At 34.0% G+C, this 15,854-nt stretch overlaps 1 protein-coding gene across 8 annotated transcripts in view; it reads left to right on the top strand.

Annotated features, from left to right (window-relative positions):
- LOC105838958 (glutamate--cysteine ligase) overlaps positions 1 to 15,854 on the top strand; it is a 109,454-nt gene that overhangs the window by 50,325 nt on the left and 43,275 nt on the right. For all 8 annotated transcript variants that reach the window (XR_004963381.1, XR_004963380.1, XM_012684920.3 and 5 more), the window contains one exon: positions 4,757 to 4,929. Coding sequence is in view for 6 of the 8 variants with exons in the window: in XM_012684920.3 (XP_012540374.1) it covers positions 4,757 to 4,929 (173 nt within the window). In the remaining 2 variants the exon portion in view is untranslated. The remainder of the gene's footprint in view (positions 1 to 4,756; positions 4,930 to 15,854) is intronic.

Raw genomic sequence — 15,854 nt, 5'->3', positions numbered from 1 at the left:
GCAGCATACGAATCCCGCGTCGAAAAAACTGGTCATCTTTTGAAACGATCCACGAATCGATCCAATTTTTCACTTCTTCATAGAAACGAAAGTGCTGGTCGGCCAGACCGTGTGTCATTAATCGAAACAAGTGATAGTCAGAGGAAGCAATGTCCGGAGAATACGGCGGGTGGGGTAAGACTTCCCATTTCAACGTTTCCAAGTATGTTTTGACGGGCTTTGCGACATTGGGTCAAGCATTGTCATGCTGCAATATCATTTTATTGTGTCTATCGTTGTATTGTGGCAGTTTGTCTTTTAATGCTCAGCTCGGATTAGATGCTCAAACGCATCAATTTCTTTTGATACCGATCGGCTGTGATTTAGTCGGTTTTAGTATCTCATAATACACTACACCGAGCTGATTCCACCAAGGGACAGTGGACTTCGACGTCAAAATCACCGTTTTTGAAGCGTTGAAACTACTCTCGGCACGTTCTTTCACTAATAACGGCTTCACTATATGTATTTGAGAGCATTCGACGAGCCTCAACCGCAGATTTCTTTATATTGAAGCAAAAAATTAAAACCTCCGCAAATGACGAGAATTTGGCTCGTAAGCTGACATTTTCAATCTAGAATAACTTTATGATGCAGACACAAATCGACTAATATTTCGATAGCGTTATGTTTACAAATGCCTAAGCTTATTGTATGATGTGCGACGTGAATTCCGATCGCGTCCGCAACTTCGTCGTCCTTTCTCAACTTTTCAAATTCTTAATTGGACGGGAATCCGCACCGCATAAAACTCAAAACGCACTCGGTATACGACGGCTAATAGTCCGCCAACTTTATATAATAGTCCGTCTTTACACGAAGTGGTAGAGGAGCAAGGTTCTTTTATTTTACGCAACTGGAGAGGAGTTGTCTCGGCATCAAATAATCACGAATTTAATGAGTAATAAAATAATATATTTAAAGTCTAGTATTAACAGATGAAAACGAAGGATATAGGACAGCCACCGAACATCATTATCTTATGTGACTGTTCCATGACTCGGTATAATATTCGCGATACAATAAAGTTCGTACGCTTCAACGAAATCTACTATGACTCGCTATTAACAATACAACACGTTGGCTCTAACGGCGTCCGGGATAGATTTTCGACTCATTACGCGTATTTCAGAAGTTCTCGTCTACGCGATCTCGCCTCGGTACAATGCGTATGACTCGTGTACTTTCGGTATCAAACGGCGAGTGAATCCCAGCAATATCGCTTTACGTGCTATCCCGTCGCTACACTCTACTTTCTACAATTGGACTGTCGGCTTGACATTTTTCCCGAGGGAGGAAACGATAGGCGAAAGTATTATATCTAGGAGACGGAGATCGACACGGCCCCGCAGTACGATGACTCTAACCTCGGTAAATTTATTCCGCGATTACTCTTAGTTCTCCCACCGAACGCTCGGTAGGGTAATTATTCGATAATCTCTCGCGAAATGCAGGGCCGGCCGTCTCCGTTCTTACCGCGTGGTCGACGTGGTGGCCTTACAGTCTGTGCGACGTCGTCGATGACCGTGGAATCGCTCTCTATGTTGTCTCGCCGAACAGTGAGATGGCGTGAGCGAGCAGGGACACCGCGGACATCGATTAGGATCTTTGCATTGTCCTTGCGCATCGATCTGCGCATCGACTCGCGCACAGGGATCTTCCTGTCGATAGGGCGTCGCTTCGTTCTCTCTGCTCCTGCGGGCCAAGGGCGCCTCCGGTCTCGACGCCGCGCAATTTGAAGGCCGCTGGTCTTCACGGGCCGATGGTCTGCTGCCAGATCCTTATTTTCTGGCGAGGTTGGCTCGGGGTTGATCAGGCTCCGGCCTTCCCGACGTCGGCCTCGACCATTGTTGACCGCTCCGGCTGGGGTCCTCCACCCGGCTCCACGGAGTGCGAGGACGCGCTCTAACTTTTCCGGCGTCGTACTTAGGAGCGCCCCACTCCTTCCGGCCCGCTCTCGCCACCAAAGTTCCTAAAAGAAGGCGACATACGGTAGCAACCGCCTCACGATCCTCCACTTTCCTGTCACGATAACGTCGATTGTATACTTGCCCAAGTGGTTTTACGGTGGTCTGGAATCCCGCTCAGCCGCTCCTGCAATTCTTTTCGCTGTTCCTCGATGGTTGCTCCCTTATTACATGGGATCTTTCTGGCACACCACTTCTCCCGCGAATTGCGCCTTTTGCTTGTTGGATTCCTAAGTACCTTACAACAATATTTAACACAAAAAGGAGAGACCGCCCTCCTCCTCAGAGTAAGGAGCGGCCCCAAATGACCCTTTCCGATTGGGCCATTCCGGCCCTTGTGACGGACGAAAAACGTCACGTCACAGATGTCTACGATCTATTTATTTCGACCATCACTTACCGCTACAGCCATCTATTGGAAAACGGCGGAAGCAAAGTTGTACACCTAATATTATAATATATTTTTTTAGCTTACTTTGAGAGCTTTCCAAAACATAATAAATTTTTTTTTTTACTTTTTAAGTTATGAGGTGTTTAGAAATATATCTATGTATTTTGAAAATTCTTTAAAATAAAAACAATTAAAGAGATAATTTAAAAAATTAAGCAGAAATTTTGGTTATGGAGATGATTTGGAAGAAAATTATTTGGTTCAACAACACATTGCTAACGAATATTAAAGCTCATGAGCAGAATCCCAAAAGAGTGAAGCCACTTTTCATTATTGGTATAAAAACGTCACGTGATCAAGAATCTAGTAGAAAAATATCAATTTTTTTTTAATTAACAATTGTTTATCTTTAATTATTTATTTTAAGTGTTGCATTATAATTAGTTTAATTTATCTTTATATGCGTTGTAAAGTTAGAAGTAATTCTAAATTGTTCTTTAAATGCTTTTGTAGGATTACAAAATTGACATACAGCAACTTTTTTTTTTACTGTACTTGATTTTGATTTGTCAACCTTGAAGTAGTTCCATCAAGACATGTTAATTTATTGATGACAATTAACATCTTTTGTGTGTTCTTTAATGATATTAGTTTCTATATCATCGTCATTGGAATTTTTCTCACTGTTATTTTCCCTTTCATCAATACTTGAGATAGAAGATGCAATTGAAATTTGACTAAGAATCCTTTGATAACTTATGACTTATGAAAAAGTAATTATTGTAGAATTTTGAAGAATTTTGTTAAGTAAAAATATACAATTTATAGCGGGATACAGCAATTTTTTTAAAACAACTCGAAAAAAACTTGAATTGCGTTGATCACTTTTTCTCGCTCTCAGGTTATTTGAAACAAAAAACCAAAATAATTTCGTTAAAATATGAGTAAATCTAGTTTGTGATCGAAGGATTTTGCAAAATATTGATTTTTCACAAAATAGCAGATGTTACAAAGTCAAAATTTTAATTTTTGTGAAAAAATGGTCCGCTTTTGATAATTTTAATATTTCCATAAAATTAAAACCATGCAATAAAAAATAAAATCTTTTGATCACGAACTAGTTTTTTATGTTGTTAAGAAGCCCTAAAAATTTCAGAAAGATCGGTGCAATAGTATCGAGAAATTGTGATCATTGACTTTGAAAACTTTTTTTTAACGCATTAAAGTTTCAAAGGTGAATTACATGCAGACATTTTAACTTATACAGAATCATCAAGAGCCAGTTTTATACAAAAGACCTTCCGCTGCACTTGCCGCTTCTAAAACGTCGATCTAATGTTGCCTACGAACCAACCATTATATGTATACAGTCAGTTTGTTTACAAATATTGTAACTTTATGTTTTAGATATCTATTACTTAAATGTTTAACACTTTTTATTAATAATACTTTAATTTATTATAAACTTTTTTACAATATGTTGTAATTACTTAAATCATACTCATGGTTTTCTAAATCGTTAAAAAGATCGAATTTATGAATTAAAATGAATAAAATGTAAGGAATTATGAACCAACATTTTCTTTATTAATTACTTATTAAAAAATCAAATATTTTAATAACAATAATAATGAAAAGGTCATTAACACTATGTAAAACGCCGATCTAACGTTGCCTACGTCAGTTTGGGGGCAATGTTAGAAGCGGCAAGTGCAGCGGAAGGTCTTTTGTATGGAACTGGCGCTTGATGATTCTGTGTAAGTTAAAAATTTCTGCATGTAATTTACCTTTGAAACTTTAAACGCGTTTAAAAAAAAAACGTTTTTAAAGTCGATGATCACGATTTCTCGAAAACTTGCATCTAGTGTTGCCTTCAAACTGACTATATATAACCCTGTTATATACAGTCAGTTCGTAGTCAACGTTAGATCGGCGTTTTACATAGTGTTAATGACTTTTTCATTATTGTTGTTATTAAAATATAGGATTTTTTAATAAGTAATTAATAAAGGAAATGTTGGTTTATAATTCCTTACATTTTATTTATTTTAATTCATAAATTCGATCTTTTTAATGATTTAGAAAACCATGAGTATGATTTAAGTAATTGCAACATATTGTAAAAAGGTTTATAATAAATTAATGTATTGTTAATAAAAAGTGTTAAACATTTAAGTAATAGATATTTAAAACAAAGTTACAACATTTGTGTGGAAATCAATATCAAGTGGGAAATATAATAAAAAATAAGTAGTAAACAAAATAAATAGTACGCATTCAGCAATTTCCTTATTTTATTAAGTATATATTATATATTTTTTATATATTAATTATATAAATGATAAAATTTATGTCGCAGAGTAGGAGCTTCAGATTTTACCGATCCTTCTTCTTATCCAACACCTAATGCTGGCGCTTCTAAGAGCTTATTTTTTCCTGATGAAGCTATATATCCCGGTCATCCACGTTTCAAGACACTGACCAGGAATATTAGAGAACGACGTCAAGAAAAAGTTGCTATAAACATTCCTAGTATGTAATATTATTACACTGGAATCTTATAATAGAGCACAGTTCGGGACTTTATGTCTTATAACGAGGTAACTCTCAAACAGTTAGATAAGCCAGTCGCGATTGTATCGTTGTCCTCACCCTACTCACATAAGTCTAGCGTATATGGAAGTTGTGTGTTATTTAAAGATACTTTGTTACGAGGTTCCAGTGTATGAATAACATTGATTTCTTACTATTTTAGAGCTATAATATATGTAGTTAAGGAAATTTTAAAGTCGTCTATTTTACCGACATTTTTAAAATAAACTAATTTTTTAATTGGCTTTATAGAGCAATTGCAAAAGTCTTTTGCAGAATTAAAGTACGCACAAAAATCTAAAAAAAAGATGGTTAAATTTATATAAAAAACAAAATTTTTTTTATTTTTATTGCGTAGAACTGTCACTTGATAACAATATTTGTTTAACTCTTTCACCGGCGGTGGAAAGTATACTTCCCACCTTTTTTTCTTCTATTTTTGCAATATTTCTTTTATGATTTAGCAAAAATAATTATGGATTTGCATTATTGTGATGTAATAATAGTTAATTTATGTTTAAAAGATTTATTATACATAATTGTTTGTCTGTAATTATTAATAAACGAATAAAGTTGAAAAAAGCGATTTTTTGGATTAAAAAAATTCGGTTATTCAAAAACTGAGTCTAAAAATTTTTGTTAATAATTTATGGTGTTTTCCACATCTCAAAGTATTTTTTTTTCCAGAATTTTTGGCAGGCTAGAACTTTTTTTATAAACGAATTACCTAGTTACTAAAAAACCATTGTGAATTTTTCTATTTTCTGTAGAATTTTATGTACTTACATTTATTTTTGATATTTCAAATTTGGTTATTTCGTTTCAAATGTCATGTGTGGTTACATATATACGTTTTAATATACATAATTATAAATATAAATATAACTTTTATTGAAGATTACCGAAATAATATCGCTTGAACACATTTGAACGCATATTAGTTGAGGAGCTCGTTACGGTATAAATTCTAATGTAAATTTTTTTTTAAATTGCAGTTCTACTTTTTGAATCTATTTTTATAACGTTTTTGATTTCTGAGGTTTTTATAAATGAATTTCACATATTTTTTATAAATGTATTTTACAAAAAGTTTGAACCCACGTCCACGTCGTCAGCTTTGCGTCACGCTAAGAGGGAATTTGTGAATGTTTATAATTAATTTCCCCCACGCGCATGTGTGTGCGCGTGCGCGTATGTGTGTATGTATATATTTACTTGCGTGTGTGGGTGTGTGTGTTTTCTGAGTATCTAACCTCACTTTTTATTGAATATTTAAAATTTTGGTAATGAATTTGATAAAATTGCCATAAATGAATAAATAAATAAATAAATAAATAAATACATATATATATATAAGGGTGTCCCAGAATGAATAATTCTTATTTTGCAGAGTGAAAGAGAGTAAAATTTTAAACTAAAAGTTTACCTTTCCTTTACCAATTGGCTTAGATTATTATTTACTGAATTATTAATAAATGAAGTTGATCAATCAGACGGCGCGCGACTAGTGTGCAGAAGCGTAGCGTGGCTCCACGGGTTTTCCACGCGCTTATCACACATTTCCTTGGAACGCATGATACATGTTGATACTAAAAAATTATTTAAAAAACTGTTAAAATATTTTTTTTTAAACTGTTTTTAAGTAAAAATTGATAGCTCCTTTGCTAAAAAAAAATCACTGTAATAATTGACACATGCTGAAATAATTCTTTAAAAATTGTTTAAACAAATTGTTTATTAACAATTTATTTTAATACTTTTTATCAACAATCTTTTTTATACCTTTGTATAACACTTTTCGTAGTTAATTTTGCTTATTGCTGCTAAGTCAACTATGAGAATTAAGTAATTGAATCAAATAAATATTTTAAATAATTAAATAAGTACGAGTACACAAATAAATAATTAACAACTAAAAATAAAAAATAATAAGGAATTGAAATAATTTATAATTGTATTTATTTTTGTTCATTTACTTATTAGTTTATTTAGTTATTTATTTCTTTATTTATTAATTTATTAATTTAAATTTATTTATTTAATTATTTATTAATATCAAAAATAAAAATAAAGTTTTAAGTGAAGGAATGTGTGATAAGCGCATGGAGAGCCCGTGGAGCCACATGGCACGCTACGCTTCTGCATACACCGGCCGCGCGCCGTCTGATTGATCAACTTCATTTATTAATAATTCAGTAAATAATCTAAGCTAAAATTGGTAAATAAACTTTTAGTATTGGTAAAGGAACTTTTAGATCATTTGTATGTCAACTTAATTTTTTTGAACGAAACTCTTTACTTTTTATTAAATATTCTTGTAGCTCATCTTGAGACCTTTCCAAAACACTATAATTAAAAGTGTTTTGCTTAACTACTTTTTAAGTTATAAGACTTGAAAGTTACAGTACCGCTGGCATTAGCATTACTTAAAGTGTACCACGCGAAGGTTGCTCAGTCGGATTTACACCTCGTGTGTGTGTGTGTGTGTGTGTGTGTGTGCGCGCGTGCGTGCGTGCGTGCGTGCGTGTTTGTAACGTATTTTAGAGAATAACACCAGCTATGCTTGAAAGAGTTTGTAACAATTTTGACGAAAGATTGCGTTTATGTATCCAAGAAGGTTTTTGAAGACGTTGAAAACACGTTTTTGAACACCTACAATAAAATAGTTTTTCATTTTTAGGTATCCACACCAAGGCGTAAACACGATTGTTTATACACACGCACACACACACACACACACACACACACACACACACGATGTGTAAATCCGACCGAGCAACCTCCACGTGGTACATCTTGGGTAATGCTAATGCCGGCGGTATTGTAACTTTCAAGTCTTATATCTCAAAAAGTAGTTAAGCAAAACACTTTTAATTATAGTGTTTTAGAAAGCTCTTGAGACGAGCTACAAGAATATGTAATAAAAAGTAAGGGGTTTTATTTAAAAAAATTAAGTTGACTTTACAAATGTTTTTCAAATTTGATTTCAAGGTCAAGGCCAAGGTCACCTTTGAATGGGACTGAATATGGCACAGCCATACAACTTTTGTCTGAAACATTTTTCTATACGATCGTTCCCTGCAAAGTTACAAGGGATGATAGATTAAAATGGGACACCCTGTGTAGACATATATTTATAGAATTTACAAAATATAATTTCAGAACTGTTATCAGCGATCCAAAAAACCGAGAAATACAAAATATCTAAAAAATCCGACTAGTAGAAAAATTGTGCTGGTGAAAGGGTTATTGTACAAAATCTACGAAATATATATTCAAAATGACACCGTATTCCTGTAGGAATAACATATACAAGTATTATCATGCAATTCAAACTAATAAGGAGAACACCAGAGAGTTTCCCTTTCGATTTTGCTGAGATTTATATATATTTTGCAATCCTACTTTCCCTTTATTTTATGTTACAGTAATACGATTCACCTCTCACATGTTTTCAAGAAAAACGAGTTTAAAAATTCACATGTTCCTTATGCACTAGGTTGTAAGAACAGATTTGCAACTAGCGGCGTAGCCCAGTAAACCACCTTGGCCACTACATTGCATGTTGCTGATTTAGAACTCTCTTCCTCGTTTTTTTAAAAATATTGTAGAATATGTTATTACTTTTTTTTACAAAAACGATGTTTTATTTATAAAATTAATAAAATTTATTATATTATATTAAAAAATTGGTTTATATTTTTGTTTTATGTAATAAAAATTATGTAATTTTATATTATTTTATTTTTACAAGTTGTGCTATGCAATTTATAATAAACAATTTATAATAAAATTAATTTATAACATTTTATATTATAATAATAAAATTAATCTATAACATTTTATAATAAAAAACGAAATATAAGAAAATGAAGAATGTTCTAGGCTTTTTTTCCAATTTTTTTCGGCGGCATTGGAAAGAGCACACTCAAAACCCCTAGAAAAGTACTTTTGGATAAAAAGTCTGTTTATACAGAGTCTACGCTATCAAAGTTTATGAAAAAAATTTATGCATTTGAGTGTTAAAGGGTTAATTGCACAGCACAATTTGTAAAAATAAAATAATATAAAATTACATAATTTTGGTAATTACTTACATTAGTGATTCCTCACCGATTTTGATGACCTTTAAATATGTTGTTAAGGTCATTATTCTGAACAACTTTTTCCATGTTACCGCCGCTCGGCCTTAGTTTCTGAGTTATACACAAAAGTTTTTTTTTATTGTTTTGAATTCATTAGTTTTGAAGCAGGGAAGACGGTGCGGTATAGAAAATGTGTGGACAGAGTGTAGGGCGAGGGGTTTTGCCTCTGCTCTGCTCTGTAAGCAGGGGGAGGTGTAGGTAAACTATAAAATGAATTTTATCGATCCAGATAGTGGGACGCATACTCAAAATATTGAACCTTGTTGGCGCAAAATTAGGCCAATATTCCATATCACGGAATTTTAGCCTAATTTTGCGCCAACGTGATATGGAATATTGAAAAAAACATCACACATGGGGTATACAAGGGGGGACTTTAGGCTCTCCTCCCGCACCCACCCCGTCAGTAAGGATGCCTTGGGTAGAAGTGCACAAAAGTATGGTGCGTACTTTGTTGATGATAAATTACAACTTAACTGACATAGTTATTTCTCAACAAAATACGCACCGTACTTTTGCGTATTTCTATCCAAGGTACCCCTACCGACGGAATGGGTGCGGGAAGGGGGCCGAAGGCCCTACTTGTACCCCTCGTGTCTGTGTCTGTGTGTGTGTGCGTGCATGCGTGCGTACGTGCGTGCGTGCGTGCGTGCGTGCGTGCGTGCGTGCGTGCGTGCATGTGGTCACAGCGAAGAAGTGTTTTATCGTATTTATCAAACTTTTTTTGTTAATAAGTTTTTGTATATAACTCAGAAACTAAGATCGAACGGCGATAACATGTATAAAAAAAAGTTGTTGAATAATAATTCTGACAACATATTTAAAGATCATCAAAATCAGTAAAGAATCGGTAATGTAAATAATTACAAAAATTTTTGTTACATAAAACAAAAATATAAAGCAATTTTTTAATATAATAAATTTTATCAACAAAACATTTTTTGTGGTAAAATAATAACATATTCCACGGTATTTGAAAAAAAAGTGAGGGAGAGAGATTTGAACCAGCAACATGCAGTGTAGTAGCCAAGCGCCTTACTAACTGAGCTACGCCGTTGGTTGCAAATCGGTTTTTACAACCTGGTATATAAGAAACATGTAAATTTGTAAACTCGTTTTTCTCGAGAATACTTGAAAGGTGAATTGTATTACTTTTGCACAAAATAAATGGAGGGTAGGATTACAACATATATAAAACTCAACAAAATCAGAGTGGAAACTTTCTGGTATTTTCCTTGTAAGATTAAAGATTTCTTAGAAAAAAAATTAATTACCCTAACTTCTTATTATTGCAAATTTAAATACAGGAGCAGTCAAAAAATTTCTTTTATTGTCGGTATAAAGTTCAATTTATTTACCGAGGCTAATATTAATATGTGTACTTTAATTCTAGAAGTAAAGGGTGATCCTCAAAATAGCTAAAAAATTGCCTGTTTTTTAATCTTGAATTTAGAGTTAAATGATATGCTGAATGAAAATTTATGATAAAATATTATTTCCAGAAAAATTTTAAATTGAGTCCCCTTCTCAAGTTTGATAAATGGGGGGATCAAAAGCAGTGTTGTGTAGGATACTTTATTTTTAGTATCTGAATATAAGTATAGGAAAAAATGTACCGAGATACAAGTATAGGTATTAAAAAAAATAAAGTACTTAGGTACAGGTATCTCAAATGTATCTTAAATATGCCTAGGTGTACAACTTTGCTTCCGCTGTTTTCGAATAGATGGTTGTAGCGGTAAGTGGTGATCGCAATAAATAGATCATAGACATCATACAATAAGTTTAGACATTTGTAAACATAACGCCATCGAAATATTAGTCGATTTGTGTCTGCATCATAAAGTTATTCTCGATTGAAAATGTCAGCTTACGAGCCAAATTCTCGTCATTTGCGGGAGGTTTTAATTTTTTGCTTTAATACGAAATCTGCGGCTGAGGCTCATCGAATGCTCTCAAATACGTATGGTAAGGCTGCTATTAGTGAAAGAACGTGCCGAGAGTAATTTCAACGCTTCAAGAACGGTGATTTTTACGTCGTAGATCGGCATGGCAGTGGGAGAGAGAAGGTTTTCGAAAATGCAGAATTAGAGGCATTACTTGATCAAGACTCGTGTATACGCAAACGCAAGAAGAATTGGCAGGATCATTGGGAGTGACTCAACAAGCCATTTCAAAGCGCCTCAAAGTCATGAGAATGATTCAGAAGCAAGGAAATTGGGTGCCGTACGAGTTGAAGCCGAGAGATGTTGAACGGCGTTTGTTTGCTTGTGAACAGTTGCTTGGAAGGCAAAGACGGAAGGGATTTTTACATCGTATTATGACTGGGGACGAAAAATGGATTTATTACGATAACCTCAAGCGCAGGAGGTCATAAGGACGGCCATGCTTCCACGTCGATGGCCAAACCGAATATTCACGGCTCCAAGCTATGCTCTATATTTGATAGGACCAGCTCGGCGTAGTGTGTTATGAGCTACTAAAACCGACTGAAACAAACACAGGCGATCGGTATCGAAAGCAATTGATGCGTTTGAGCCGAGCACTGAAAGACCAACGGCCGCAATACAACGATAGATATGATAAAGTGATTTTGCAGCATGACAATGCACGACCCCATGTCGCAAAGCCCGTCAAAACATACTTGGAAACGTTGAAATGGGAAGTTCTACTCCACCCGCCGTATTCTTTGGGCATTGCTCTCTTTGACTATCACTTGTTTTGATCAATGAAACACGGCCTGGCTGACCAGCACTTCCGTTCTTATGAAGAAGTGAAAAATTGGATTGATTCGTGGATCGTCTCAAAAGATGACCAATTTTTTCGACGCGGGATTCGTGTGCTGCCAGAAAGATGAGGGGAAGTAGTGGCCAGCGATAAACAATACTTTGAATCGTAAATGTATAACCGGTTGTTCACAATAAAGCCTCGAATTTCGAAAAAAAAAACGGCGGAAGCAAAATACACCTAATAGGTACTTTCATTTATCAATATAAAGGGTAAATATACCGATTAGGGGAGCCCGCCCCGACGGCCTTGGCCTTGACATATGTCGTCAAGGTCATCTTCCTGAATGACCTTTAAAAGATTTTAGACATCGCTCGTGATTTGTTAAAAAGTTATTAACAAAAAACGTTTCATAAATACGACACAATTATTTAGTATAGGAGTATATCAGATGAGTTTGCAACTTCCCGCCGACGCGTTTTCTAGGACTTATTCTTTCGGAAAGAGAATTGACGCATTTTTTGAAATAATGAGCAAAATTTATCTCATTAATAATGTTATTGAATAAAGTATTTATATACTGTACCATATGGGTTTTTGACTTTCTACACGAAGCGAGGTCCACCAACATCTTCCCCCTACTTACAACGCGTGAAAGTCGCTGCTGTACCGAAATACAATTAACATATACATCTCTACAAAAGAACCACGTTGTTGGTTTCCAATGTTTTCGCATTATCCAAATAGCGACCTAAAATTGGTTGGATTATTCTTAGAAAACGCGTGGGCGGGGGGGCTTCGCCCCTTCCCCTGCAACCCCTCCTGTATTTTTTCTTAATTTAACCTAACCTTACCTAACCCAAACATTTTAAATTCGCTATTTGGCCACAATTTTAAATCTAATGTCGCAAACTCTGGTAAAGTACAAGCGTGAACGTCGTTTTGCTTCGTAAGTAGGGCGCTCTATAAGCTACACGTGGAAAGTTGCAAACTCATCTGATATACACCTATACTGAATAACTATGTGTCGTATTTATGAACCTTTTTTTGTTAATAACTTCTTAACGAATCACGAGCGACGGCTAAAGTCTTTTGAAGATCCTTCAGGAAAGTGACCTTGACAACATATGTCAAGGCCAAGGTCATCGGGGCGAGCTCCCCTGATCGATATATTTACCATTATAGATCGATATATTTACCATAAAGTTTCAGGATAAATAAGCATTTATTATTCCTTGTATCCACACATAATATTTACGTATTATACGTATTTTAATATGTACATACATATTAAATATTCTACACTGACAAAAAAGTATACTTGATTCAAATAAATGGTTATTTGAATAGTACCAATAACATATTTGATAAAAAATCAATAATATTAATTTCAAACAAGTAATAAATTAAAAAAATTATTTTTTGAAATAAATATTTGAATTATGTATTTTTTTCTGTCAGTATACATACATCATAACATGTTAGACAGAACAATAAAGTAACATTTATAAAGATATTAGTTTTCAAATAATTTATTTAAGATTTATTTGTATTATGTTAATTGAAGAATTATTCGCTGTAAAACCAATATCAAAAAATATCTTTCAAAGTCATTTGTTGAACACGATAATGTTTATAAAATCTGACAGCCGTTTTCGGAAAACAATCTTGGGTCTGTATTATTATACAATAGGTATCTGGAGCGCTACTAATGATTCTATACCGTTGTAACCTGTTATTCTATCAATAAGAATTTAAATTAAAATAACTCGCAATTCCTAATTGTCCAAATTTAAAAAAATTGTATTTGCCATATATCCAATTACAAAAAAAAATTTACATGATATATAATATACTTTTACCGAACTTCGCGCTTGTTGAACGTATATTTGGTATTATCTAAAAAGTAACTAAAATGTATCTAAATATAGGTACCGATACATAAAAGATTGTATCTAGGTATAGGTATAAGTACACCAGAGAAAAAAGTGCTTCGGTACTGTACCTAGGGATATAAAATACTTAGGTACTTGTACCTAGGTACTACACAACACTGTCAATCACCGTCAAAAGTGAAGTAAAAGGACAGTTGAAAAATGGGTTTCAGCAGATTTAAGTAGAAGGTGTATTTATTTCGAATCGGAGATAATGATATAATGGACTTTACAAACTAAAAACAAGTAAGACTAGATAACAATAAACCGTTAGAGTTAGTTTTACTATGCGATTGACTTTTTTCGTAATGTAAGGCATATATCATCAGGAGGCACGGTAGTGCCTCGCGCCAAGTGTACGCACACCACTGTTACCTCCTTTACACGGATGCCATCTGCGAAATTCTATAGATTATCAGATCTCAATAATGACTGAATTAATTTTTAAATGAACTTAATGGATAGCTTAGATCCGATTTGTGTAATAAAAGTGTTTTGATTTTTCCGCTACGTGATTTTCGAGCGAAGATATCATGATTTAAAAGTTCGCATCAAAAGAAAAATTATTTTAAGAAACATCGTTATCGTCGTTGTCGCCGTAGCCCGGGATAGGTAATGGGGATTTGTACTGTTGCTTTCCGCGCGATAGATAGCATACGTTGACACGGACACGAGAAATGTGCATTTGTGTCCGCGGCGAGTTTCACGGCGATAATGTGATGATAGTTTGAGCTTAAGACGTGATGACGTGCGCAAGGTTAGTGACGAATTAAACTACGTTTTAACAGAGAAAATTAGAAATTGTTAAGAAATAATAAGAAAAAGTAACAAGAGTAATACATCGTGTAATAACGTCTATACATATATGTATGTATGTATATACAGATGAACATGTATGTACATATACATATATGCATGCGTGTATTTTATCTCTTTCTCTAGTCAACACCGCATGATAGAATAGCATGACTTTGATTGGCAATCTCCCTGTATCTTATATTGCGAAAAGAATAGACGAAAAAGGGAGATTGCTGAAATGTTTTTCATGAAAGGAATAAAAATGCTATCAATCTGCAGAAAGATACAGAAAAGGATCTCGCACAATTTATATGAAAAAAAAGCTCGGTCAATTTTCTTGAATTTTTTATATATTGTAGTACTTATAGCCCTAATGAAAAATTACAATTTGTGCGACCTTTCTATGTCTAGTTTCGGAGATAAAAATTTTTGAAAATTGCTGTCTTGAGGTTTACTGCGTGCGTTTGCACTTGTCAACTTGCTCGCATATGTATATATATACACATATATCTGCATATATAAATGTTCGTGACACTCTGTGTGTGTGTGTGTGTGTGTGTGTGTGTGTGTGTGTGTGTGTGTGTGTGTGTGTGTGTGTGTGTGTGTGTGTGTGCGTGTGCGTGTGCGTGTGCGTGTGCGTGTGCGTGCGTGTGTGTGTGTGTGTGTGTGTGTGTACAAAAATTGTAATTTTTTATTAGGGCTATAAGTACTACAATATATAAAAAATTCAAGGAAATTAACCGAGTTTTTTTTCATACAAATTGTGCGGGGTCCTATATTATTAAAAAATATTTTTTGAAAATTATATAATTATTTTTTATAAACCATTTAGAAATGATACAAAAATTATTATTAACAATATATAAAATATATTTTTTAAATGTAGTAAAAAATTTATGGTATATGAACTCGAAATGTTTTTTATATTTTTTGATAATAATAGCATAAATATATATATTTTAAATATTTTCCTATATATTTATTATAATTTTTTTATACCTTTCAAACTCAGCATAAAAATGTTTATAAAATATTTATCACAAATATTTTCCTTCTTATAAGTATTTTATAATCGCAAACCTGTGTGATGCAGAGAATGTTTCGTACACACACACACACACGCACGCACACACGCACACACAGACGCACACATTCAGATGCACGCAAAAGAGGAAAAGGAATAGAATTATACCCAGCTAATCATTTGCTGCCAAATTGTTAGCAGGCTGCTAATAATTTCTTGCGGAATCAGGCTGCCAAT

This window comes from Monomorium pharaonis, chromosome 5, assembly GCF_013373865.1.
Source record: "Monomorium pharaonis isolate MP-MQ-018 chromosome 5, ASM1337386v2, whole genome shotgun sequence".
Lineage (NCBI taxonomy): Eukaryota > Metazoa > Arthropoda > Insecta > Hymenoptera > Formicidae > Monomorium > Monomorium pharaonis.
Note: the sequence above shows the minus strand (reverse complement) of the source record. Positions and strands in the feature narration are given on the sequence as shown.